General features: G+C 61.2%; 1 protein-coding gene across 3 annotated transcripts; it reads right to left on the bottom strand.

Annotated features, from left to right (window-relative positions):
- Nucleotides 1–446: 446 nt before the first annotated feature.
- Nucleotides 447–27,349, bottom strand: FAM222A (family with sequence similarity 222 member A). Of its 3 annotated transcripts, none has more exons than XM_084491595.1 (3): nt 26,760–27,349; nt 12,223–12,347; nt 447–1,741 (listed from the first exon to the last, which is right to left on the bottom strand). In XM_084491595.1, the coding sequence occupies exons 2-3, from the start codon at nt 12,302–12,304 to the stop codon at nt 498–500; spliced, it is 1,326 nt and encodes a 441-aa protein (XP_084347721.1). In that variant the 5' UTR covers nt 12,305–12,347; nt 26,760–27,349; the 3' UTR covers nt 447–497. The 3 variants fall into 3 exon arrangements, with proteins under 3 accessions (XP_084347721.1, XP_084347719.1, XP_084347720.1); XM_084491593.1 differs by having other exon boundaries at nt 12,223–12,344; XM_084491594.1 differs by lacking the exon at nt 26,760–27,349 and adding an exon at nt 15,176–15,585 and having other exon boundaries at nt 12,223–12,344.
- Between the last annotated feature and the right edge of the window lie 459 nt (nt 27,350–27,808).

Here is a 27,808-nt window from a genome sequence, read left to right as displayed (position 1 = left end):
TCTGTTCAAGTTTTCAAGTGTTTTTCTTAAATAGCCTCCAGACTGTCCCCAGTTATTAGCTTTAATCAAAGCAGTGCAAGTTATGGACTTCAACTAAAGGTGAGCGCGGGCGCTCGCGGGCGGGGACCCTGCCTGCGGCACAGCCCCGGGGCCGCCGCGCGCACGCCCGTGCACAGAGCGGAGCCTCCTCTCCCTGGATAGCAGCAACTCGTAGCGATTCCCTGTTCACATTCGTGGAAATAAAATGATTTCTGAGCTATATAGACAAGCATTCCTTCATCCTTGGCTTCCAGCGGGTTTCGGGTGCATCCAAGTTTGACGACCCCCGGTTAAATGCCAGTATCTGCGGGGCGCCGGGACCCCCTTTCGGTAGCCAACCCCGTCCCCCCCCCATCACCCCGCCCTGGCCTCCACGGTCTCGCAGCCTCGCGGTGCCGGAGGCCCCCGGCCGCCCTCCCGGCCGTCGCCCTGGCTTTGGGAAGAGCAGCAGCCGCTCCTTATCTGTAGACGGGCAGGCGGATGTGAGCGTGCTGGTGGTCCAAGAGCCTTGGCACAGACACGGTCTCGTAGCCCTTGCCCAGCATCTGCTCCTTGATGCAGGGCGGGTGGATGTCGTTGATGAGATACTCCAGCGACTGGAGGCTGCTGCTGAGGATGGAGGTGTTGCAGAGGGTCTTGCTGGGCAGCCCCTCGGCCGGCAGCACGCCGAGCTCGCGGGGCGCGGGGCCCAGCTCGGGGGGGTTGTAACAGTCGCTGGTGGGGGTCACCAGGACGCTGTTCCAGGGCGGCGCGAAGTACTGCCCCACCGAGAAGTTGCCGTGCATGCAGTTCAAGGGCGACGAGCTCACCTTCTCGCCCCCCACCGCCGCCGCCGCCGCCGCCGTCGCCCCCGGCCCGTAGGGGCGCGAGGCGCCCGCGCAAGCCTCGGGGGACTTGCTGAGGGCCCCCCCGCCGCCGCTGCCGCCCCCGCTGTACATTCGCAGGTGCTGCTGCTGCTTCTGCTGCCAGAGCAGGTAGTCCACGCCGTCGGGGTAGAGGCCAGCCTTGGGAGCCAGGGCCGGGTTGGAGCCCAGCGCCAGCTCGGCTCCCTTGCGGCAGTCCGGCAGCACGGCGCCGGCGTAGGCTCCGGCCGAGGCCACGGCGGGGAAGGCGCCGTGCTTGGCCGGGCTGGGGTGGGCGCCCGCCAGGGCCGGGCAGGCGGGCTGGGAGCCCTGAGCCTGGCACTGCTGGTTGAGCTGGTAGATGATGCTCTGGATGGAGGGCAGGTTGGAGGGAGGCAGCGCCAGGCTCCTGCCCGCCAGCGGCAGTGCCGAGGCCGCCACCGTCACGTTGGGGGGCACGGGGCCCTCCAGCTGCTTCTGGCCGCCGTGGTAGCTCAGCTGCCCGGCGCAGGAAGGGCCTGGAGCTAAAGTGCTTGAGGCTGGGTAGGGAGCGACGCCGGCCTGGGCGGGCGACAGCTTAGTCCGCTTCCCCTCCGCGTTCTTCACCACGCTTTTGCCGGAGGCTTTGACGATGGCCAGGAGGCCCTGGTAGCCGCTGGCGTGCACGGGGTAGGGGCTGTAGCGCTGCCCCGTGGTGTCGTAGCCGTTGACCGTACGGTTAAGGTGCTTGTGCTGTGGGACCCTGATGTTGGTGGGGAAGATCTTGATGGTCAGCGGGCTGTTGGCCACCTTCTGTGCATAGGCGTCCAGCTCGGCGGGGCTGGGGTAGCGCGGGGAATGCATGGGTGCCGCCGTCTCGCCTGCGGGAGCAAAGAGCAGTGTCAGTCCGACCCCAGGACCCATGGCTGGCCTTCAGCCTCATCCCCTCCTCCTCCTCCTTCTCCTCCTCCTCCTTTTCCTCCTTCTTCTCCTCCTCCAGCACCACCCTCCCGGCTCCCGGCGCCAGCCTTTGGTAGAAACGAGGTCACGGCACAAACCTGCCCCCTCTCACTTATAAAGTCACTTCTAAGTGGCCTAAAATAAACTCGGTGTGGAGAATGGAAATGTCACTTTACCCAACGGGGGAATCTTTCTCCGAGATTGGATTTAAACTACATTATACAAGCAATTTCATGGGTGCTTTGCGCTGCTACGAGAACCTCACCAAAAATGGAAAAGCATTGCATTTACCAGCCATAAATCAGCAGTTCCTATAATGAGCACAAAAATGTCACTTTTATGCAATTTTACAGATGAACAAAACTGGTGAAATTAACTGTGGTAACCTACTGTAGTCAGCAAAAGCCACCGCAGAAAAAAAAAATTATATATGTATATATTTTTGTTCCTTTCAAACTCTTTCCCAAGCAAGTTTCTGCCATTCTGGTGTGAAAACTCATTTGTCGTACCCATTATACTTTCATTTGGAGTTTATCTTGAGTATCCAATGAGCCACCAACTGTGAAAATGATTAAATCTACAAAATCTATCTAATAGATGGAATAAATTAGGTGTTTAAAATCTCCACACACACGTGCGCATGCACATCCAGGCCGGCACATGCGCGCAGGGGGGGTGCCGCTGGCTCCCCATCGCTCATAAAGCACCCCGGGGGACATGGGTGCCCACGGTCCCAGTCCCAGTGCTCACACGTTTGGCACAGGCAGTTCCAGTGGCTCGGGGCAGCCAGAAGGTTGTGCTCGTCCTTCCACCACTGCTGGGAACGGAACAACCACGGAGCCACCGGTGACACCACTAAAAAGGAGGCGCAGCAGACAGATGTCCCCGTTCCGTGAGCAGAGTCGCCGTTGTCTGTAATGGGGACGTTACTGCCAGCTCCGTTTCACAAAATTTCTTCTCCTGGCGTGCCAAATGTGTTCTTCCCCAGGCTGCAGGGAGCCCTGCTCTGCACGAGTACACCAAGGAGCACGGCACGGCGGTGCCTCTGCCTCGCTGCCACCTCTCCCGTGGCCACGGCGGTGGCACAGGGCAGCAGCAGGGACCCTCCAAGCACGGGGCCGGGGATGCAGCAGCAGCCGGCGCGCGCCTCGCCGTGCAATCCTCAGTCCCAGTAAAAGTAATGGCATGGAAAAAGACATCGTATAAGCATTTCACACGTGCTTTATGAAGATGGGCCCATCTTTCCGCACGGCTGCTGAGCATCCTGGTTCTGCTCCCTGAGTGCTGAAGCTGCCCAGGGCTGGCTGATGGGGCAGGCAGGTTGGGGACAGCACCAGCCCTAGGCACGGAGGAGCTGGCCAGGTCCCAAGAGTTTGTCCCTAGGCGATGTCCAGTGCCCATTCCCTAGACCAACCCCACTTCTCCCAGCGTGAAGGGTGCTCGAGCACTGCCACTGCTCCAAAAAGTTGCCGGCACAACTGGGTAACCACCAGCCATCCTCCGCCCACCCTGGGCCAAGTGCCACCGAGGAGCCCCGGTGCTCCCAGGGACCCTGCCCCTCACTGCCAGGCAATTTGGGAGGCTGGGGGTCAAGGTCGCTGTGGAAGAGCTGTGCCATGAGGCGCACCTAACGAGGGCGGATTCATTAAACAGGGTGACCACGCTGCCTCGGTCCAGCTCCGACCTCGCCGCATGCATGCACGTGTCTGTAAGAGCAAGGCCTGGCATTAAAAGCAGTATTTAGGGGCAGGTTGGGGCACTCGCACCTCAAGGACCTGGTGTACAACACCCCCGTGGAGGAGCAGGAGCAGCCCCAGGGGTGCGGGGAGTGAGCCCGGGGCCGGCCGCCGCCGCTCTCAGTGCTCTCCATTACGGCGATGTACCAGTAATTTAAAAGGCAGAATGGAAGCGCATTCACCAGCCATTTCTCCCATTAAGTTAATGTTATGGGCTTTTTACAGGTGTCTTAAATAGACATTGTTATTAACGAGTATATTAAGCCAATTAAAACCAGGGCCTTTGAGCAGGATTTAATGTAGCTGCTGGGAGAGACTGCGCCCGCGGCTCCGTACGGCAGGGTGCGGGCACGCAGCAGCCCAGGCAGGCTGCCACGGGGCACGCGGTGCTTCCAGCACCTCCCCGTCCTTGGGGCATCGCCCGTGCTGGGTTAAAACCCCCCCAGGACAATGGATCCCCCTGATCCATGGGTCTGGGAGCGAGCCGGGGGGCTCTGCCCAGCAGCACGGCCGCCGGCACCGCGAGCGACGCACGTCTGCATTCCCCTTCATGCCGGCACCGCTGTCCTTGGAGGTGGCAGCATCGCGAATACTCAATTAACATGACACTAATTAGCCGGTGACACTCGCAGAATCCCTAATGAACCCATTCCACAGAGGGAGGAAAATCCTCCTTTCTGAGCAAAAAGAATTAAAAAAAGAGGCCATCGATGGGGGAGGGAGCGGCGCGGCCCCGCGTGCACCCCCGCTCGCTGCCGGAGACTCCAAGCCCCGTCCCCGAGCGCCGTGGCCGTGGGCGACGTCGGTGGCATCGCCCCGCTGGGGGAGCACGGGGGGCTGCGAGCGAGCCGAGGGGGGAAGCGAGGAGCCTCCTTTGTCGCCTTCTTCACACCAGCTGGGTTGGATGTGACAAGTCACAAATTCAGTGTGTTGTCACATATCAGGGTGACGCACCAAACCCCCACTGGGAAAATTACAGAGCTACCAATTTCCAAGAGGCTCCTGGCGCGCTCGTGCGCGCTGCTGGTAAGCGGCTCCCCCTCTCCGGAGTAATTACTGCTTTCTAACGGGCTGTAATTACTGCGAGATGCAAACTCTCCCGAATCACCGCCGTCACCCGTCAGGCGCAGACAGCCCGCCTGATGCTCAGCCGGTCGCCGGCAGTTTTTCCCCCCTCCCTCCTCTTGAACCCGAAACGTCGAGGACGTCACGGCAAGGGTGGGGGCACGCGTTGTAACCCCCCCTGTGCCGGCGCAGAGCTCGTGCGTTCCCCCGGCGAGTGGTGCCGGTGCCACCCACCAGCAGGGATGCTGCCACGGGAGCAGGGCAGGCGGTGGTGGCCGCTCCCCTGCTTTTTTCTCACCTCCTGCTCCAGACCTTCGCTTGCTCCTGAATCACAACGGGCTCAGCGAGGGCTCGCTGCCGTGAGCATCCCTGCCTCCTGGAGCTCCTGAGCCTCTCCGGCCTCGCCAGAGCTCAAAGGGCAACACCGAGATGGTGGCACCAGCCCCAGCCTCCTGCGACACCCACCTCTCATCCCCTCTCCCAGCAGATGCTCTCACCGGCCACGGGCCATCTCCCACCTCCGCTCGCCTTTTCCTAGGTGAAGGCGACACGCAGCCAGCTCTGGGTCCCCCCCCCTCCCTCCCTGACCTGCTCTATTTTTCCAGCCTGCACTCAATAACAGCTAAATAATTGAATCTGCTCAGCAGCCAAAGATTTGTTTTGAATTTTATTGGAATTTTAAATTGTTTTGTTTCTTCAGTATTTTATTACTGTAAATGGAAAATGCATCGCCCGCAGTAATAATCCTATGGCTTTTTATATTACTCCGAGCTTCTGCTCAAAGCATTATTGGAAAGCTAGGCAGAAATGAGAAGCCATTATAATGGCAGCATAGGCTTATAAGATTACGCCTCCAGCTAAACAACTTTTTACTTTAGCAAATTGGCCACCAAACTCGGTTCAAGACACAGATTTAAATCCTAGACCCCAACAACGCTGCAATCCGAAATAAATCTTTGTTTATGGATTCGGGCAGCCTCAGCCCTGCCGCGCTGCGAGCCGAGAAGCCGGTGCAAAATGCGCGACCGGAGACACGCGGGGGTCCTGCCACCGCTGCCCAGGGGAACCCAGGAGCCGTGCCGTGGAGATGGGGTGTCCCCGACCAAAGCAGCATCTTTTCCAAGATCCTTTTTCTGAGCACCAAGCCTCCTCCATCCCCTGATGCCATGGCCACACTGGGTGCTGGAGGAGCCCGGCTGCGCCCCCGGTGAGCCCTGCTCTCAGCCACGCGCCTCCCAGCACGCCGGCAGCTCTTGGCTCCAGCCCTGGGGCTGTGCTGCTGCAGGAGGGGCTCTGGGGTGCCCCTGCCCTGGACGGGGAGGATGAGGAGGATGTTGGGGTGCGTGGGGGGATGTCCTGGGGCTGGCACCGGCCGCACAGCAGTCCTGGGGAAGGGCTCAGTGGGGACACGGTGGCAGCAGTCTGGTCGCCCTGCCTCGCCCCCATTCCTTCTCTCCTCCACAAGATCAGGCGGGACAAACCTTATTTTTACACATCAAAGCAGGACCATATTTTGCTACTAATGAAAAAAATTCATCTCAGAGGTAAATCTTCGCAGCGCTGCAGAGCCGAGAGCTGGTGAGGCCGGAGCTGAGCCTGGAAACCGGCACCCCCTGAGCCCCGGTCCCCCCTGGGGCAGGTCTGTCCCCGTGGCACGGTGCCCAGCACCCGGGGAGCTGCCCAGCACCACAAGCGGGGCACAGGAGGGTTTCCCAAGGGGGAAATCACCGCAATTTTCTGCCCCACAGCGCAAGGTGAAGCCTGGGGAGCTCTCATTAGGTGGATGCAGGTGGTACAGAGTCCGGCACCAGTGTGTGATGCTGCTGCCTGCTAGTGGGGGACCTCACCCATCTTTTGGGGCCACGGGAGCCTCCCCTCTGCCCTCCCCAAGCGAGGGGCATGCCACAAGAGCAGAGAGCTCGCCCTGTGTTTGGGCCGTGCTGCCCCGCTCCCCATCCAGCAGGGGAGCGCCAGCTCCCTCGACGCTTCCAGAAGCCATCCACAGCCCCCTGATCTCGCTGCGAAACTGCGAGCAGATTTTAGAAACCTAAATATTTGCACAACACTTGGAAGGAAACAAACAAAACATGGTGCGTTTGACAAACAAATGAAGCCCCTGATGCTGGGGTCTGGGTCCCCCTTGGCAAAGCTGCGTGGGTACCGAGCCCCCCGGGCTGGTGCTGGGGCACTGGGGGGGGGACATTTGGGGGCACGGGGACGGGCAGGGGGTGCGCAGCCGGGCAGTGCTGCTGCCCCCCGCCACGCACGTCCCTTCCCTGTCGGATTTCACCATTTTCCACCCTTTGAAGTGCGGCGGTTTCTATGGTGACCGTGTCCCCAGGATGGGTGGCGCAGAGGCCACCGCGGCGCGGGGATGCAGCGGGGGGGGGCCCCGCACCTGCGCGGTCCCCGGCCCCCCGCCAGCTCTGCTCAGGGCACGCAGCGTCCCCACGGTGTCCCCTGCAGCGTGCCCCCCTGGGGTGGCCGGGGGGGGCAGCAAAAAAGGGCTGCGCCCCACCTGCAGGAGCCCCCACCCCTGCAGGACCCCGGCCCCGCCGCACAGCCCCGCGCGGTGCCGGGACAAAAGCCTCCCCCAGCAGAGCAGCCCCCGCACGAGGAGAGGAGCCGAGAGAAAAATGCAGAGCGGCTTCGAGGGCTTAAATTAAAAACAACTCCAGGAATAATAGCCGGAGAAATCCATCTGAATAAACGTAGGTGGCAAACCTCGAGCGGCAGCCGCGCAGGAGCCGTAATGTGCAAAGACAACAAAATTCATGACAAAGCACAAAGGGAAGAGCAGGGCTTTGCCATCCCGAGATATTCATCCATTAACACGTTCCCTTTTTAGGCTGACATGTCATTTCAGACGGGCCTTTTTTTCCTCCCCTTTATTCTCTCCCTTGAAGGAGCGCGCGGCTTTGCCGAGGCGTTTGCTGAATTGGATCACCTCAGGGCGAGCACTTTATTATCTGCAGTCAAAGCGTCACCACAAATACCAGTCTACACACACATGTGTCACTTTCTATTTGTCTCCTCGCCGAGGTATTAGCACCGCGCGCCGCCGCGGCACCACGCACAGCGCCACGGCCAGCGGCCGGGCAAAGGGAGCGGGGAGGGCGGGCGGGGGGACGCCCCCGTGCCACCCCAATGGCACCCTGGTGCCACCCCGATTCCACCCCGATGGCACCCTGATGCCACCCTGACATTGCCCCAGTGGCATCTTGGGGCCACCCCGGTGCCACCCTGATGCCAGCTTTAGGATACCCCAAATGCCACCACGAGGCTGCCCCAAATCCTCCCTGGTGCCACCCTGGTGCCACCCCACCACAGGGCCAGCAATGGGGTCCTCGGAGCAGGGGGAGCTCACCCCAGCCCCTCCACTCTGTTATCTGGGCAATGTACTTGCCACTTTTTTATTATTAAATTAATTTTTGATCTTTAAAAGCCACACTTTTTATGCTGCCAGCCCCCTCGTGGCTCCAGCGAAGGCACCGGCAGCTGAAAACCCCACAACTGCTACGAAATCAAGAGCGGTGCCAAAAAGTTTGGCTGCAGAACCGAAACCCCTCCCGTGTCAGGGCACCACGAGCCAAACGCCCCCAGAGGTTGGGGTCCGGCTGGGTCCCTGCTGGCCACGGGGTCTCACCTGGGGAGCCTCCCCCCAGCCCAGCGCCCGGCCCCATCCATCTCCCCCCCGCACACGCGACCGATCGAAAAGTGTTTCTGCAGCGTTTCCTGGCAGGGAAAGTGCAAGTCAACAGCACATTTTGGGCATGGCAGTTAATTGAACTCCTTTTTATGGCACATATATAAATACACAGAACCATCATTAACCGATCCCTTCCAGAAACTGAAAATGAAAGAATTAATCTTATTTCACTCATGTGTAACCCCTCATGAAATTAAAATTATATTTTATGGGTGTGTACAAAAAGCAGAGCTTTGCTGCAGCTACTTTAATGAAAATGCCCTTGGAATAAGTAGAATTGTGTAATGAGAAGCCATTAAATGTGGTTTTATCCCGGATGCAATTAAACAGTTTTATCACTCAGGGCTGAGTTTCCGTGGGTGCGTCCCGGGGCGTGCGCATTCACGCCGAGCCCTCCGGAGCCTGACCCGGCCTCCCCAAATCCGTGCCCAACAGGGCTGGGCTCCGAATCCAACAACCACGCCAAAATGATGTTTACGGAAAAAGCGGCGTTTGATGTGAGCGCGTCAGCCCCCTTTTGTTCCTCAGCAGGCTTCGGTAAACAAATGGCACTTGTTATCTCGTCTTTCTAAAAAGCACCTGCGAAAAATAAAAAGGGAGCAGGCGGGGAGGAAGAAAGCACAGCTCAGCAAAGCTCGTGATGCGCATGGAACAGGTGGGCTCCTTCCACGGCCCCTTTGATGCATCAAAGCAAGGACACGGCCTCGTTGCAGCCCTCTGCGGGGCTCTGGTGCTCAGGGGGACGGGCTCAGCCCTCCTCATCCTCCCTGTGCCATGGCACCCACGCAGCCCGAGGGGTCCCCGAGCTTCTCGCCCTCACCCACCCCGTTTCTGGCTACCCCACAGAGCCCCGTCCTTCTTTCCATGGTTTCCAGCTGGGGGTGTCCCTGTCCTTTATGCCCACTGGGACATTTTGCTTCCCAAAGGCCACGTCCCCATCCCCGGGTGCCGCTGCAGGGGGGCAGTCAGCAAGCTGCCCTCGAGGCCACGCCACGGGCATTATTTCCTTTCTTAACGCAGCAAAGTGTTCTGCCCATGAAGCTCCCCATCCCTCCCAGCTCCGTATTGATCCCAGCCCACGGCAGGGCCCCCCCGGTGCAGGCTGGAGGAGGGCACAGATAAAGCAACGTTTCATTAAATATAACCCAGCGCTACGGTACTGCGGAGAGCAAGAGAGGCGAAGAGTTTGGGCAAAGCGAGAGCCGCATCATTTGATTTATAATTTAAATAAAGCTCAGGATTCCTGTAATGCACACCGACTAAAATCAAAAGGGGCCGGGCTGCCGGAGCTAATTGGAGGTGATTTTGTCCTGAGGATGCTGCTTTGCTCCTTGGGGGAGGTGGTGGGCAGGGGCTGGTGGGGCGCGGGGCACCACCCTGCCGCAGCCTCCAGGACACAGGGCACGCTGCCTCCAGTCCTGCTCAGGGCACGGACTGGGATTCCTGGTGAGAGAAGCCAGCCTCTGCCACCAGCACTGGGGTGCAGTCACCCCCAGCATTTACTGGGATGCTCCTGCTCAGGGCTGGCTGTGCCGGAGCGTGGGGCACCAACGCACCGGGAGCGGGGAGAGGAATAGGGAGGAGAGCGAGGGGGAACGCAGGGCAGGGCCATGGGGTGAAGGTGCCGGGGCCCTCAGCTCCCAGCACGGGCAGGAAAATTAGTCAGCTCACCTTCTACGTGAAATTAATACAAAAATTAATCAGCGGCACCGGCAGGGTAATAGGATTTCACAGCGGTGCTGGGCCAGACGGCCAGCGTGCCGAGAGCCAGACTCATTTAATATCGACAGAAACAATGCCAGAGGACAGAAATAAGACCCATAAAGATAATTACTGAGATACTCAGGAGCAAATTAAGTAATCAGAGGCACTTCTAAATTGTGCCTCGTTTTAAGGGAGCGCTCTCTTTTCCCAGTACCTCGGCGGGTGTTTGGGGGGCAGCGGGAGGCTCGGCCCCACGGCCGGGACGAGCCCGGCGGCTCCTCGCCACCCCGCGCACCGCAGGTGCCATAAATAAGGAAGGGAAAATTGTATTCAAACCCAGATGCGTGGCCCTGAATGTCACCTGCAATTTAATTTGAAATAGCAGGAGGCAGGGAGGAGAGAGGCATGCTGCATTTTCCCATAATGAGCGGAAACGTACGGTCAGCTAAACTTTGATTAAGGTGACCTGGCCGGCAGCGAGCGCGCTGGGGGAGCGCGGCCAGGCACGGCCCGCACCGGGGCAAGGGGGGAAAAAACCCCAGGGAGCTGGGGTGAGCACGGTCCTGCCCCAGGGGTGGGGGCACAATCGGCCACCCCCTGGTCCCCGTGCGGTCCCTGCTGGCCTGGGGTCCCCCCGGGGGATGCTCCGCGGCGTCGTGTCCCACGGGCTGAGGCATCCCCAGCTCCGAGCCACCACCAGCACGTGTTGGGCACGTTGTGGGAACGGGGGGGGCACATCCTGACCTTGGTGCCTTGCAGGGCTCAGCACAAAGAGCCTGGTGCCAAACCTGTGGGGTCCCCAGGACACCCTGGCAGGATCCCCGTTGTGGGTCCCATCCTTGTGGGCACAGCCGAGCTCGTTAGCACGTGGCACCGAGGAGCGCCGGGAGCCGGAGCCCTCGCGCCAGCCCTGCGCCGCTGCTCAGGCATGACGGATTAGGAATAATTTTACAAGAGCAACATTCATTTTCCTTCCAGACACTAATAGGAAGGAGACTCGAGCGGCACCGCGAGCTTGGATTCAAGGCGAGCACACGGACGTGCGGGGCCACGCGCTCGCCCACCCGCTTCGCAGAGCCCATGGGGAGCCCAAATCCCAACGGGGTGCAAACCACTTGGGGGGCACAGACCCCATCCACCCCAGACCACCAAGGCCCTGCAGGCACCAGCACGTCCCCACCAGCGATCCTGCTGCATTCCTCTGCCCGGGGTGAGCTCCTGGCTGGCCATGAAACCACGCTCGAGCCTGGGGAGCTTCACCCAGAAAATAAACCCTGGCCCCCCCGTGAGACCCCGGGGCCAGCCAAACACCGAGCAAAACCCGGTGCCACCCCGTGCCAGCCGTGCTGGGGTGCCCAGGTAAAGGGGAAAAATGTCTGTGGGAAAATACAGATCATTAAACAAATGCCTGGGGGCTGTCACACACTAACAAGCCGAGCTTTAGCAGCTGATTTGTCTTCAGCCTGCAATGTTTAAAAATCCAACTGAGACCAGCAGAAAAATATCCACTCCCCTCTTTAAAACACACATTCATCACTTGAGAATCTTAATGCGTCTTTCCCAGCCGGGGAGGTCAAACACGCCTGCCTAAAGCAGGCTCATTAAATATACATTTAATCATGGTTTGGATTGAGAGACAAAGGCTGGGAGAGACAGGTGCTTTACTGGAGTGACCTTTTGGAACCCATTTTAATGTAACTAGTTTACAGCTTATCTGAAAGGCCAGCTCGTCGGGAAGGCGAGCTGCAGCAAAACTGGGAAAGTAATTACGGGGGGGAAGGGACGGGAGGGAGGGAGGGGAGGACGCCGAGGCTTCGGGGGTTCGGGAGGCTGCGGAGCAGGTCCTGGAGCTTTGTCTGCCGCCGCGCTTTGCAGGCAGCCGCGCAAAATTTTCCGAAGTTCCACTTATCAGCCCGAGCAACCCAATTTAATTTGCTTATCTCGTCTCCTTCCCCCTCCCCCCCCCAAATAACCCCGCTTCTCCTGCTCTTTTTAATTATCAGTTAAATGAATGTCTTTTCCAATAAGACAAGAAGCATCAAAGCAGGGAACAGGCGCGGGCGCCCCAGGGCGGGCAGGAGCCGGGCGCAGGCTCGGCTCTGGAGGGGCTCGGACCCCGGCGCATCCCGGTGCCGGGGGGCAGCGGGCGATGCCATGCGTGTGCCCTCCCCACCGCCCCACCACTTACACTTGCGTGGCTCCAGGGCCTTGTTGGGGCAGGCGAGGTGCTGGCCTGGGGGGTTCTGGGTCCGCTGCAGGCACGCCAGCATGGTCCGGGTGTCCCGGCCGGCCGCGCCGCCGCCCCGCGTGCTGCTGAGAGAAAGGAGACGGCGGTCAGAGGAGGGCACCGGCCACCAGCACCCTCTGCCCGTGCCCCCCACCCGTGCCCACCTCCCACAAACACTTCCCGTGCCCCCTGCCCGCACCGCCGGGCAAAGTCTGCGCACAGCAGAGGCTGGGAGCTCCTGCGCCGACCGCCGGTGCGCACGCTGCGCAGGGGCCTTTGCTCTTTTGGAGATAAATAAATAACTATGGAAGCCTTAAATAAATATGAAGATGTATAAAATAAATATGAAGGGCTCGGTGGGTGATCTGTGCTCCCTGCGTCGCTCTCTGCTCCTCCTGCAGGAAACCAAGCAGCTCCTCGTCCTCCTTTGAGGCACAGCTCCAGCGCCGTGCGCCCCGAGCCCTGAGCCCGGGCTGGGGACAGCAGCAGCTGCCATCGGGATGTCCTCCCCACTGCACTTCAGGGACCCGGCCCACGGGCGTCGAAGTCCCACTCGGGATGGTGGGATGCATCAAAATCTGCTCAGGAAGAGCTGGAGGGGTCAGGCCAAAGTCACCTCCACCAACGATCTGCTAATTGCACATCCCGAGGGAGCCCAGCGCAGGCACAAACGCGGCTGCGGTGCCCGTCCGTGGATCCATCGCTCTCCTGGCCGAAATGTTCCGCTGGCTGTGAGTCAGGGCTGCATGGCAGGGCGGATGCACCTCTTTAGCTGCTCCATTGCAGGGAAACATCCTCCTGCCGGGTCTGGTGGATGGGATCCTGCCTGCCCGGGGTGCTCAGGGGTCCTGCGGGGTGGCTGCTGCTTGCACGAGGTGCCGGGGTGCGTGGGGACAGCGCAGTGGCCTTGGGCACGCGCTGGCAGAGCAGGTCACCACCACCGCTTGGTGATGTGCCCCCCAGTTTGGGGCCGAGGGCAGGAGACCCCCAGCACCTCCCCACCAGCATGGCCCAGCAAGAGGGGCTCGATGGGGACCCGCAGAGCCAGCGAGCCCCGGCCCCAGCCTCCCGACAGCAGGACCTGGTTACCGGCCGTGTCTGAGCGATTACAGAAATGTCTTTTTTTTTCCCTGCACACAATGGACAGGCCTTCTTGGGAACTGCTCGCCTTCTCCTCTGAGCTGACAAATGGCCACGGACGTGTGCTTGCTCGCTCCCAGCTGCCACCACCACGGGGTTTGGGGTCCTGAGCTCCCGTCCTGCCCCTGCAGGGACACGGCGGCGCCCGGCCGGCCCCGCTGCAAAGTTTGGGAGACGGAGAGAGTCGTCAGAGAAAGGTGTGAGGAGCAGGAGGGGAGGAGGAAGTCATTTAATACCGAGCAGGTGTCTGGAGAACCCAAATTGTGCTGTTTTCTCCTAATAATGAAGTATTCATGAGTAAAAGCCTTTTTCACTACTTTCTTAAGATACTAATTTCACAACAAGCGCCTTGTTACCATGCAATTATTCCAATCTTGCATTTCTCCCAGATTCCATCTGTCCTAGCGCTCTCTAAATGAAAGACAATCATGTAACCACCTTTCATTATTCACTATTTTACTTTCAGCAAAGGTACCCTGAAAGAAATGATTTCCTCTGAAAAGGACTTTTATTCAGTTTCAAAACCAATTTTCTCCTATTACTGTCTTAAAAAAGGAGGAGGGGGGCAGGGAGGTGTTTTTATTTCGTGCATTACATATCCTTTGTTAATGCAGCTCGCAGTAAAAGCAGCCGTATCCATTTTCTGGCTTCGATTTCTGGTAATTTTAAAATATGCCATTACAATCAGGCAGAAATTATACAGTTTGAAAAGAGAATGAAGTGCTTCTTATTCACAGGCTGAGCGCACTTGACTGCTCGGGAGCTCGCGTCTCCCCGCCGGGACCGGGGGCTCGTGGCACAGCCCCGCTCCCGGCGCGCAGCCACCGGCCGGATTCGGTGCTGGCCGTGTCCTCACCATGGGGTGGCCCTGGGCAGGGACCCCCTGGCCATGTCCTGAGCCCCATCCGAGCCTCTCCCACGCGCTGACCTCCCGCAGGTTGTCACCATCTGGCCGATTAGCGGCGGACGTCACCTCTGTCCCTGCGCCTCCCCGGGAAGCCGCGTTGTCCCCGTCCCTGTCCCCGTGCCCCATCATGGGTGGCTGGACATGTGCCACATCAGGCCCTGGCACGAGGCTGACACCATAAAAACGGCCGCAAACGGTGGCTCTGGGGACAGCCGTGGGTCACGGCGGGGTGTCCCCCATCCGCTGCCCCCCCGGGGGCAGGAGCCGAGGGCAGGATGACCCCAAACCCACGGAGCAGTGAGCGGGGAGGCCGAGCAGCCCCAAATCAGAGCAGGATGCAGCCACGGTCCTGCCCCTGCTGCAGGCAGAGCCGGGGTCCCTTTGGGGGCTGCCACCCCCCGCAGGGCACCGCGACCCCCTTGGGGACACCGCAGGGCTCTGCCCCCACCGCGCACCCCGGGCAGCGGCGCTGCAGCCGCGCCGGCGCGGGAGCCACACGCCAACCTAAATAAAGGCAGCGATTAATTCCCATCACAGCTCTGCCCCCGTCGCCCGGTGTCACGCAGCTCTTAGCAGAGACAATTTTTTCGACAGCTAAGCTGAGCTTCACCCCATATTAATGCGCACGCTTAATAACCGCCGAGGTCCCCGGCTCGGCACGCGCGGCCCCGCTCAGCCCCCAATCCCCCCCCCGGCCCTGCAGCACCCTGGGGTGCAGGCTCAGCACCCCGGCCCCGCAGGCAGCAGGGGGCCGGGCCCCCCCGCACAATAGGCATCTGTCCGCTCCGTGGCATTTCGTTAATGCCGCCCAGAAAAGCCCTTGAATCAGCTGATGGGAATTGGACGCTGCGCTCTCCCAACGCTTACCGCCAGCTTAGTTAGCTCCATCTGCGTTTGAACTAATTCCAATCAGCAGGATCCGATTTAGTTCAAGCTGCTCTGGCTCTTTCACGGCAAGAAAGGCAACACTCAGCAGTTTTTGCTGCCCTGCCCCTGAGTTTGCACGGCCTCTGCCCAGGCCTCAATTATGGCCCTGGGGCTGGTGGCACCGCCGGCACCGCTGAGCCCGGAGCTGCCGCGGCACCGCCACCAGCCCGAGTCGGGGGAGGCAACGGGGTGAGGACTGAAGGGCCCCCCGGCCCCAACAGCCCCACGATGCTTGTGCCAAGAGCCCGGGGACTGCTCCATCCACGCTGCCGGGTGCTGTTGGGATGGGGACAAGGACAAGGCTGGCCCCGAGCCAGCGAGGCCCCAGCAGGTGCTGTCACCGTGGTGAGACGGCGCCGGCACGGGGCACGGCACCGCTTGTCACCCGGTGCTGTCCCCAGCTCCCGTGGTCAGGATCAGGAGCTGGCAGCACCACGGGGCCCGGGGCTGCCACCCAGTGCCCTGCTCTGGTGGCTGAGGGCAGGGGGACAGTGTCCCTGCGCCCCTCCAGCTCCAACCATCCTCTTCCTCCTCCTCCTCCTCCTCCTTCCCCAGCCCCTTTCCCACTGCCGCCGTCCCCGCCCCCAGCCTGCTAATTTCGAGGCCCTATCGCTCCATCGGACTATTTATAAACCCAAGGTCTTTGTGACTTTAATAAAAAAAAAAAAAAAAAAAAAAAAAAAAAAACCTCTGTGTCTAAAGCTCCAATGACAGAAGGGTTTGGCACCTTCTCTGACATCAGAGGCCGATAAGACGGTCTTATCTCCTCCGAGAGCCCCGCGAAGGTCCCTCCAGCGAGATAAGGCCAGCGCAGCTGTCGATAGAGGCTTTCATAGGCGAGGATTTAGATAAAAGAAAATGTGACGGGAGGGGGGGTGGGGAAGAAAGGGAACTTTCAAAGTCTCAGCCTGAATTGGGTCTGTGCCGCTTGCCTCGGCAGAACAATGAATAAAGGGGACTGCAGAAGCTGGCCTCTTGTTAGGAGAAGAAAGGGCCGTGTCTGCCGCCGCAGCGTGCGCATCCCTGCCCGGGCGCTAACGAAGCTGAGCGCGCTGCCCGTCCCTAGCACGCGGCCTGGCTGGGAAACGGGGGCCAGCTCGGATAAAAACCACGTAAAAAGGGGATTGGGGGGAGCGGGAGGTGAGGAGGGGTAGGAATAGGGATGCTACGGAGCCTTGTAAATGAGCCACACCGGAGCTCAGCACGGCAGCGGGCACGGGGCGACCTCGGAGCCATGCGGGTTTGGGCAGTGACAGTGGGGATGGGGACAGGGACGGGAACAGGGACAGGGATGGGGACAGGGATGGGGACCCCTGAGCACAGGCGGGAGGTTTCTGCTCCACCCTGAGCAGGGAGGAGCGGCCGCAGCGGGGGCAGAAGGACGCCCCGCTCGGCACCCACAGCCCGGTGCGGGAAGGAGCTAACACGGGAAAGGTCACCCCGCGGTAAATCACGGGGAGCACGAGATAAAATAAAAAGGAGAAGTTTGACGACACCTTGCCGAGGGCAGCAATAAAGCACGGCGTGCCGCTGCCGGCTGCCCGCGACCTTCCCCTCGCCTGGCAAACGTCTCCATCGGGGCCGGCCGAGCCGCGCGCGCGCCCCGCTCCCCTCCGCGCTCCAGCCCCGGGCCTTTCAGGGGGCCCTGTTAATAATTAAATGTTAATCTAAAAAGCAATTTTAGCCGCAGCGCTGCAGATCTGGTTAGAGATTACATTAGCATGTAAGAGTCAAGGGTAATTTTCTCTAACCCCTCTTGTGATCTCTAAAAACCCGCAGATCTTAAAGCGCCACCAGCTCCTCTGAGTGCGGCTGGAAGCCGGGTTTGTGCCGGGGAGCGGTGCCAGAAGTGGCAGGACCCCAAAGCCAAGACCCCAAAGCCAGGACCCCGCAGTGCCACGAGCAGAGCTGCAGCCCCCGAGCTTGGGTTCACAGCCAGCAGCCTGGTGGAGCTTGTCAGAGCAAGGCCCCAAGGCGAGGAGCATCCCAGTTTCGGGCGCTCCCAGCACCCGCGTTTATTTACGGAGGAAACATTTTCCTGCTGCCTCCCCACCCCTCTCTCCTCGGTGCTGCAGGAGCCCCCAGCTCGCGTGGTGGCAACGAACAGCAAGGAGGCAGGACCGATGGCCACGGGGACGTTACCCACATGGATCCATCCCCACCAAGAGCTGCCGGTGCCTCCTTGGCCCCGTGCACGCAGGACGGGGGCTGCGGCACAGCCTGGCACTGCCTGGCCCCAGAATCGCATCGTGCCAGCCACAACAAGCACCCGAGTGTTTGAGGAGCAAAGAAACGAGAGGGAGCTCTCAGCGCATCCTGCCAGGGCAGGAGATGGAGTGGGACCGGCACGGGCAGCGAGCCCGTTCGAAAAATGAGCATCAAACCCCCCCAAAATAGCCTCCTGCTCGGGAACGGGGCCACAAAGGTGGGGGTGACCCCGCGAGCCCAGCCCCACGCAGGGGAATGGCTGCGGCAGCACAGAGAGCAAATTGAATCAGAAGACAGAAGTAAATTGCCTCCTGACTGTTACAAATGACCTGATGGAAGAAATAAGGTATCAGATGTGTACGTAACAATGGAATTAAAAAAAAAAAAAAAAAAACAATTCAAGTGCTATTGAGCATTTGCAGACATCCTCGCGAAGGACTAGGGCGGCCTGGTTAAATTTATGTGTCAGCTTTAAGGAGGCCTCTCATCAAATGAGCTATTTTGGGCAGAGATTAAAGATCTATTTTAGCTGTGAGCGGGAACAGCTCTCCCTAACAGGTTAATGATGATTCTGGAAACCGGAGCAGCCCCGTGTCCCGGTGCTGTCCGTGGCCACAGCGGTGCCAGGAGCATCCCCGTGCTGGGGGGACTGGGACGCGGTGCGAGGTCCCCCCTGCTGATGCCCAAGCACGGATGGGACCTGGGGCTTTGTGGCTCAGAGGTTTCCCTGCTCTGAATGTGGGGCTGCTGGGTTTGACCCCAAAAAACTCTTTGTAGCTCGGCGCACCTTCTTGGGTCTCCAACAGCCCTCTGCCATCATTCCCGGTGCTGACATCCTCCTCACAGCCTGGCCGTGCCCTGGGGATGCTCCCACAGAGCACCCACCGATGGCACCCCACGGATGTCCTGCTCCATGTCCCCAACCCTCCTGAGGCTGGATCCAGCCGCTCTGCCAGCGTTTGGCCAGGACAGTTTGGGTCCTGGGGAGGTCTCTGTCCCGTGGGGAGCTGCTGGAGGACACCTGCAGGCAGCATGTGCTGGATTAGCAGGAATTATCTCCGGCAGGCTCAGGAGCATCCCCCACACCGGCAGCACGGGGCAGGAGCAGCCAGAGGTGGGGAGGAGCGGCCGAGCACGTGTCGGCTGCAGGAACGGGCACACGCTGCTGTGTCTCTGCCAAGAAGGTCGCTACGTGGGATTGGAACAAAACCAGGAAAGAAGCAGCCCTTCACCTCTCCATCAGACACCAAATCCCGCTGTCCAACACCATGCCTCGACCCTACAAACCTCTGTGGCAACACCCACGGCACCGAACAGCCCAAACACCCACGGCTCCCCGGGGTGCCCCAGAGCAACCCCAGCCTGAGGGGATGTGATCGCAGCCGGCAGCAGCACGGCGACCTGGGGCTGTGGGTGTGCCACGAGATGTGGCAGCCCCAGTGCTCATCTGGCCACGGTGCCCAGCACCCTGGGCCCCCCAGGGCCGCCTGGCACTGCCCGTCCGGCGGCACCGTGCACGGCGAGGGCAGGCGCGCGCCGCGCGGTAATTACAGCCCCGAGCGGCGGAGCTGTGAAAGAATCTAACGAAGGAATCCAGGGTAGATCGCGCTGCCGAAATTACTATAATCAAAGGCTTTCACAAAGGCTTCAAATGCAACCAATTACCCTGAAAGGCAAGGCAAGAAAGAAAACAAATTAACGTGTTTGCACAGAGCCCGGCGGCGGCGCACGCACCGCCCCGCACCCTGCGCGACCCCGGCCCGGCCGCCGCTGTCCCCGCGTCCCCCGGCACACAAAGGGGCTCTGTGCTGCCGTGGTGCTGGTGGCACAGCCCGGGGATGCGGGACAGACCCCGCCACGGCTCCTTTCACCGCCACGGCTCCTTTCAGCGTGCCGGGCCCTCAAAGCGTGCATTGAGGCCGGCCCCGCGCCTCCCCGCCGACAGATGGGCGGCTATTCACCGCCACGGCTCCCAGAGCCCTCCCGGCCCCCCTGTGCCCGCCGCCCTCGCCTAATTAAGTTATGCTTCGTCTGTGCCGCGAGGCCGGGGGAAGGAAAAGGGAGAAGAAAAAAAAAAATAAAAAAAAAATCAACTTCTTTCTTTTAATATTTAAAGAGAGTCCGTCACCCCGAGTCTGTTTTGTAATACAAAGCTCGGGGGATTTAAACCCTTCTCACCCGGAGAGATGGAAATGAATGGCGCTCTTTAATGAGCCAGTTCAGCAGAAAAGATAGATTTCTGAGATTACTGTAGGAATTCTTATAATTGATGTGTACTTTTGTAACAAGGATTATGCCACCATCCGGCCAAGCAATTCCGGCTCTTCCCCCCCTCCGGAGCTCGCCCCGCGCTCCGGGTTCGCCGCGCGCCTTCCCCGGGGAGAGGAGCGAGGCCGAGCCCCCGCGGGAGGAGAGAGGCAAAAAGGGGGGGCAGAAAAAGCTCCCACTAAAGAAAAATTAAACAGGCTTTTCTTATTTAGCCGTAGATAATGCAATGCAACCACTGAATGGGAAAATAAGGCATCTATCAAGATTTATATATTTGTTTTACAAAGACCTACTTTCTCCTGCCTATTCTGCGAGGCCAGATGAGCTGCTGAATGCGGAGTAATTAAAATGAACACAGAACAATACACGAGCCCTCTGAAGAACGCGGAGTTTCCCTTTTATGTTTATAGCAATTGTATGAAAATGTACAACACGGAATGGCAACAGCTGACAGCCGAGATGAAGCAGACATGATTGCGAGTTGGCTTCCTCCCGCAGCTGATTGGCATTAATTGTGCGCGTTTGCAAAGCAGAACAGAAAGTCTGACATTAGCTTCAAGCGAACATTTCTTTCTAATAGTCTTAATGATTACGACGAGGGCTGATGATCATCGCGGTGCGTTAACGGCCCGGGGAGCGGCTGTGCTCTGCGGCTCCTCCCGGCTGTGCCGGGCTGGCCCTGGCCCTGTCCCCAATCCTGTCCCCATGGGGACAGTGCCCAGGAGGGGCTGCAGGCACCAGGGATGGATCCGGGCTCCAGCGCTGCCCCAGGACCCCAGGGATGCCCCACACGGCCGCGTCCTGACCCAAGGTGGATGAGGGGAGCCCGGCACGGGATGGGCTGGGGCAGGGGACGCTGCCCGCGTGGCTCCCGGGGAAAGATGGGAAAGCAGCGTGCAAATAACCCACGTGCAGCAGCAGAGCCCGTTATTAGAAGCTGATTAATTAAACCTAATCCGAGTTTTCATCGCAGACTTTTTGCTGGGCGGGGTGGTTTGTGGGACGTCCTTTTCATGCCCTGTGCTGGCAGGAGGCAGAACCCAAACCAAGAGGCCCCGAGCACTGCCACGGGACAGGGCACCGGTGCCAGACACGCGGGGACCCCCAGCCCCAAAACCCCTGGGTTTACCCAGAAAATAAAACCCAAACCCATGGCCAACGGGAGTGCAGCACCACGGGGTGCAGGCAGATGGATATCCAGCCGGGATGTGGCCACAGGTGACAGCGATGCCACGTCCTGGCTGCGAAACCTGGCTGTAATCAGGGCCCTGCGCCCCTCCCGGCAGCAAGGGAAACTCTGTGGGTTCACAGACCATAAACCCGACTGCGAGCAGCCAGGAAACATTCACACGGCGTGCGCACGGCCCCTGCTTTATCGGCCGTCCCCTCGTAAAGCTCGGGGCTCCCACGACAAACCAGGGCTGCCACGAACACGCTGCTCGTAGCACCACGACTGGCGCAGGCGCACGAGGCGCTGCCTCAACGTCACCCCCTGCCACGTGCCATCCGCCAGCCCGGACGATGCTCGGGGTTGCCCATGAAGGACAGGACTCGGACACCATCCTCCTGCTCTCCGGGTCGGATCCTGCTCAGCCCTGGGGTCTTGGGGTCACCGTGCAGCCTGTGGGGCCGGCCACAGCTCCGGGCTGTTCCTGGGTACAGGTCTGGGAATTCCCGGCCCCATCATTTGTTCCCAGATGAGAAGAAATCAAGGCGCGAGCCCCCTCCTCCTCCTCTCCTTCCCCCAAAAAAGTCCGTAAAGAAGAGCTATAAAAGCGGCTCGTTATCTCACCTAGCGAGGCTCAGACTGTATGTTATTGCTAATTGGGTATAACATCCTTGTCTTGTTCTGCTCTCTGAAGCTAAATCAAGAAAGCACCACTGCTGCGAACTAATTATATCTCCGGACTGCAGACTCCAGCTTGTCTTTCCCTTTATTGAGTTAAAAAATGGTCACTAACCTTAATCTCTCATATCCCCAAGCATTACAGCTGCTGAAAAACTGCCGCTTCCACCCGGTCTGTGCCGGGAAAGCCGGAGCACGTGGCCAGAGGGGGGCTGCTCCTCGGGGAGGAGAGGAGCCCCCGGCACCGCACGCCAGACACATCCCACGTCCTACATCCCCCACGGGACCCCAGCTCCGCTGTGCCCACACGGCACTCGTGTCCCCTTGACACCTCCAACACAGGGCTGGGCGCCCCCAGACACCGCTCGCTGCTGCTTCCTGGCTTTTTCTTCTCAAAGGAAGCTGCTTTCGTGAGGATTTGGGGTAATCACAGCCCCGCAGCTCAGCGGGAAGGGTGGGGGTGGCAGCGCCAGGACCACGTGCAGTGGGGACACCGGGCGCTGCTCCGCCAGGACCCCACAGGGCTCTCCGGTGCAGGAAGCACCAGCCCTTTCTGGGAACGCCTCCACTTTCTCCAAAGGGGAGGTTAGGCTTTGGTTCTCGCCCTGCCACAAGCATCCCTTAACAAACGGACACGTCCCTGACTATTAATTAACCCGAACCACTTAAGACAGCCTCCCGCTCGTCAGCTTTAAGGGCCAGCTCCGAGCAGCAAATCCAGCGACGCGCAGACGGAGGCTGCTTACGTGGGACGAAGGCGAGGGGGGTGCCCTGGGCCACGCCAACGACCCCCCCTGCTCAGCACCCCTAACGGCAGGATTTACACCGTGCAATTAGCCAGGACACACGGCTACAAGCGGGGCGAGCAGGGCCCAGGGCTGGCGGTGCTGCCGAGTGCCCCCCGCCACCACGACTTCCCCCCACCGCTCCCTTGTCGTGCGAGCGCAGCTGACCGAGAAAGCAGCATGAATATTTATCTCTGACAGCTAAATCTCTCCACTGCAGGGTATTAAGGCTTTATTAGTGTTTGGTTACTGCCGATGATGAGCCAGCCCTCGCTCTAGCCCGGAGCGCGACAAAATGACCCGCGAGAGGCAGATGGTGCGAGGCTGGAGCATCCCCGACCCCAACACGTGCCTGCTCCTGCTGGGATGGGGGGGGGGACACGCACCCCAGCCCCGTGCACAGGGCACCCAGTGCCACCGTGGCGTGCTGCCTGGGCATCCCTGATTGTCTGGCCCCTCTGTGCCCCCAACCCTACAGTGTGGTCACCTTCCTGGGGTCCCCCCCGCTGCGCCGCGCAGGATGGGACGTGGCTCGCCGCTTTGGGTTAAAACGCTGCTCTGTTCTCTCTTTAGCAAAAGGAGTCCCAGGGGCTATAAAAATTCCCAGCAGGCTCTTGTCAGTCTCAGGTCATTAACTTTCTTTCATTGGGAGTTTGTTTACAGGCAGCCATAAATAGCGGCGCCCGCGCCGTGCTGCGGGCCGGGGGCTGCCGGCGGGAGCAGGGCGCAGCACCCCGGGGTGCTCCCCAGCACCCTGCCCCAATCACTGACCCGCCGAGGGCATCGACAGCCCCGCTGTCCTCAGCTGCCCTCCTGCGACCACGTTTCCCCTGCGCCTGGGGAACTGTCCCATGTCCCCGCAGGACAGGGCCACCCCTGTCCCCGCACACAAGGGGGGTCCCGCGATGCGCTGAAACTCCCCTCACCGAACTCATCAAGGGGAAAAAAATTAATTACCAGCTCGTCATCACACCCCAGCAGCCTGCGGGGGCAGTCACCAGATGCCTCCCAGCGTGTCCCAGAGCAAGGGACCCATTGTGTCCCCAGCCCACCGTGTCCCCAACCTGCTGCTCCAGCCCCCAGTCAGGGATTTGCTCCCCATGGCAAACCAGGAGGGGAGCCTGGGGGTCCCACCTCGCCGGCCCAAACGGGTTGGGGGGCGAACGGGCACAATTAGCACAGCCGGGCACGGTCTGCACCGGGCTGGGAGCTCCCCTTCTTGTATTTTACGGGGCATCCAAAGAAACCAGCTGATGCTTTGTGCGCCCTGGGATGGGGCTGGGCTGGCACAGCACGTGGGGAGAGGTGGCGGCCGCACAACCGGGCTGGAAGAGCCAAAAACCCAAAGTCACGCACGGTGCGGGGACTTCTGCGCTTCCACCCGTCCCCAGGAGAGCGGGACCCGGCCAAAAAAAACCCCCCCCCAGCTTCATGGCTCACGGTGTCCCCCCCCACACGTCTAGGGAAACATCTATATTTTAAACCATCCGCTCGCACAACCTGTAATCAGAGCAACACAAATAGCCCCGGCTTCCCATGTAAATTAAAAACACCCATTAGGCAGATTTCAAAAGATGTCAGTAGGCTTATAATTATACACGACATCCTTCCGAGATAAAAGCGATTACCGGGGATGCAAATCACTTAGCAACCAATCAGTGCCCCCAGAGTGCAAAGCACTGACCAGCCATCCATTTTCGCCTCGTCCTTTTATTCCCTGCATCGAGCAAATACAAACACAGATAAAGAGAGGCACAATAGCTCTTGACACGCAAATAGGTTAACATAATAAAGCCAGCTTTAGCCGGCTCACTCGAGGGAGAAAAGCAATTCTCAGGCAAGCAGGAGGTAATAAAACAGGGCTTTTGTGTTCCTGGCTCCCATTCTCACCCCTGCGCCAGCTTTGCTGCATTAGCTGATAGGCATCGCGGTTTGATTGAATTACCTTTCATGAATATTAGCTTTTTGAGGAATGCGCAGGCAGAAGAGAAAGAAGAAATGTCTTATTTTTGCATGCATGCGCCCGCTGCAGACGGACATGCGGCTGCACAGAGGCCGGGGGCCGGGAGCGGTGCCCCGGCAGCTGCAGCCGCCCCCCCCCCCGAGCCCACCCCGCAGCTGCAGCGACCCCGAAAGCTTCAGGGGGGTGCTCGGCCCTACACAGCACCCCCCTGCCAAAGCTCGGGCAGCACCGGCACGGGGCCTGATCCTGCCCCCAGATGCTGCCGGTGCCCCCAAAACCGTGCCAGGAGGGTAAAGGGTGAGCCCACCCCAGGGTAACGGGGAAAGGGGGCAAAATGAGGCCATGCTCGCCCCAAAAGGAACCAGCAGGACCACGAGGTTCCCTCCACAGCCTCGTCTCCCCAGCACACAGCGGCTCCGAGCAAAGCACCGGGACGTGGCCGGCCCCAGAGCTCCGCCGCCTGCTTCCCAAAAACCAGCCGTGGGCACGGGGAACCTGCCCTGGGCAAAAAGGAGCCGGCAGGGTGCGGGTGGGCAGCACTAATCCTGCACAGGAGGGGAGCACAGGGGCGGCTCGGGGACGGCCACGGGCGCACGGCCACCGCTATGGGGTCGTGGGAGCCGGGGGACCCTCGTCCCCGTAAGCTGCGGCCGCTCCCCAGCAGGGCAGCAGATCGCAATTAAAAACCGGGCGAGATCAGGCTCGCCCCCAGCTTGCTCGGGGCTGGAAGCGTGGTTCAGGTGCAAACAGGACGGAGAACCAGAGGGTCTGGAAGGCGAGGAGGTGTCGCAGCTCCCCCGCAGGGGCTCCGCGGCAGCCAGCCCCGAGCACGGCCCCGCGGCAGCCGCCGGAGCAGCAGCTCCGTGGCGTTCCCAGCTCCAGCCTCGGGATAAATATTCACAGCGAGAGGTTTCAATTTTTAATGCCACGGTCGGCTGAGACAGGCCCATCTCGCAGCCGGCGCAGACGAGGCTCCCCTCCATTGCTGACCTACTAAACTGCCAAGCGAGCCTTCCGCGAGGACGGGAGCGCACACACCACGCTCCTGCGGATGAAGAATTGCCTTCCCTTTCCCTGCTCTACGCACACAAGGTCACAGCAAGGCCCCGGAGAGCTCGGCTCTGGTGCCAGCGGCCTCCAGGCAGCCTGACCCAGCAGCGGGCGGCTCGCCCCGGGAAAATCCACTCCTGGAAGCCGCACACATTTCCAAAGGGAGGCAGCTCCTATAGACACGGGGAGAAATGCGCTCAGAGAGGACCAGCCAGGCAGGGATGCTCCCACATCCATCCTACCCCTGGCACGACTGCCTTTGCCAGCAGCACGTGCCCCACGCTGGGCATGCCAAGCGGTAAAACCCCACAGCAGAGGCATGGAAAGCTGCTGCACCCCACAAAATCCGTATGAATAAGACCCGAGGAGCTCCTCACCGAGGCACGGGCCGCGTGGCCCTGCCGTGCTGCCCGCAGAGCCCCGGGGCAGGCGGCTCCCGTAGTCCACAAATTGCCCTCCAAGCAGCGTGCGCCCACCCAGGCGGGCTTCCCACGGCCACCAGGTGAGAGCACCCATCTCAGGGACCCATCCACGCACCCGTTATCGCTGTGTGCACCCCGCAGAGCTCCCTGCACAGCCACCCCGACACCAGGACCCAGGCGAACGCAGCCCCGAACGCAGCCGCCCGGTTCCACCGCTGCCTCTCCTCGGGGACACGCCGGGAGTGGAGCAGCAGCTCCTCACGCTCAGCTTTCCAGCTTCATCCCTTGCCTCCTGGGCGACGACTGCGTGTCCGTGAGCTCTGCTCCTGCTGCTCGGGGATGCCGCTGCCACCACCTCGCTCCGCGTTCCCGCAGCGGCCGCCCGCTGCCTCGGCTCCGTTCCCAGCACCGCCGGGGTCCCGGGGATGCCGTGGAGCTTCTGGGCCAGCCCCGGGGCTGTGCCCGGTGCCTCGCAGGGTTTTCAGCTCGGTTCTGCTCCGTGACAGCGGGAGGAAGCTCAGCCACAACCATAGCAGGGGCGCTCCCGGCTGTCCGCGCTCCTTTGTGGCCGGCTGGCTGCGGGGCCGAGGGGGCTCGGGCGGCTGCGGGGAGGGGGCTCCGAGGGCTCCGGGGGGCTCCGAGGGCTCCGTGGGGCTGGGGCCGGTCCCCACCGCACAGATCAGGACCCGGGGGCCGGCACCGGAGCACCTCGGGGCGCTTTGCTGGTGGCGAGGCACCGGCGGCCGGTCCATTATCTCCTCCCCACTTTGCCATACGATGTAAAAACCCCCCAAAAAACCCCAAAACCAGCCAAAGTTGCTCCCATCCTCCGGGCTGCGCTGCGATGCGCTGCGCCCCCCCCCCCTCAACCGCCCCTCGCCCGCTGACCCCCCCCAGCCCCTTGTACCCCCCCTGACCCCTCCGTACCCCCTCGGAGCCCCCCCCGGCCGCCTCCCCGGTGCTCGCCGCCCCCGCCCGTTACCGTCAGAGCAGGATCCGGGCCGGCTCCGGCCGCTGCGGTGCGGGGCCGCCCCCCCCGGGCCGTGCAGCAGCAGCGGCGGCGGCGGCGGCGGCACCCGCCCGGCCCCGCGGCCCGCCCCGCCCCGTGCTCGGCCAGGGTGCGGGGCTCCGGCGCGGAAAAAAAAAAAAAAAAAAAGGTAATCGAAAAAAAGGGCGAAAAAAAGGCAGGCGGAGAAAAGGCGAAACGGCGAAGGACGGGAGAGAGAAAAACGACGAAAAGGGAAAAATCCGCAAAATCGCCCAGCCCGGGGAGCGGCGGGGACGTCACATCGCGGGCCGGTCCCGGGCGTGCTCCGAGTCTGGGTGTGCTCCGGGCTTGCTCCGGGTTTACTCCGGGTTTACTCCGGGTTCGCTCCGGATGCTGCTGCTGCTGCTGCTCCTCTTTGTGCGGCGGCGCTCGGTGCCCGCCGGCCCGTGGCGCAGGGGCGGCCGCGGCTCAGCGCTCCATGGCGGCGGGGCCGGGCTCTGTGGGGCCGTTTGAGGCCGTGTGGGGCCGTTTAGGGGCCGTTGGGGCCGTTTGGGGCCGGGCCGGGCCGTGCAGGGCGGCCCCGGGCGCTGCCTCCCGCCCGGCTCGCGGCTGAGGCGGCTCTGAGCGCCCCGCGCGGGGCCCGGCGGCCGCACGCGGCTCGGCCCCGCCCCCCGGCGCGTTGCCATGGCGACGCCGCCGCGCGTCCCGGCGAGGGGCGGGGCCTCCGCCCACGCGCGGCTTTCGCGGGAAAATTCGAAGGCGTCGCCCCGCTCGCTCCCCTCGCCGCGGAGCTGCGAGGCGCGGGACTACAGCTCCCGGCGTGCCCCGCGCGCGGCGCCGCGGCCCGGCGCGGCCTCTCGGCGCCGCGGGGTGCGCTGGGGGTTGTAGTCCCGCTGGGTGCTGCAGTGGGGATGCGGGATCCGGGGGTTCCCCGGGGGGTGTGGGGATGGATGCCCCTGGGGTGCCACGGCCCCCTTCTTCTCCACGAGATGCAATGGGAAAATGCCCTGAAATGGCCCGTTTCAGCCTGCGTGCCCTGTTTC

The sequence above is a fragment of the Aythya ferina genome, assembly GCF_964211825.1.
Source record: "Aythya ferina genome assembly, chromosome: 17".
Lineage (NCBI taxonomy): Eukaryota > Metazoa > Chordata > Aves > Anseriformes > Anatidae > Aythya > Aythya ferina.
Note: the sequence above shows the minus strand (reverse complement) of the source record. Positions and strands in the feature narration are given on the sequence as shown.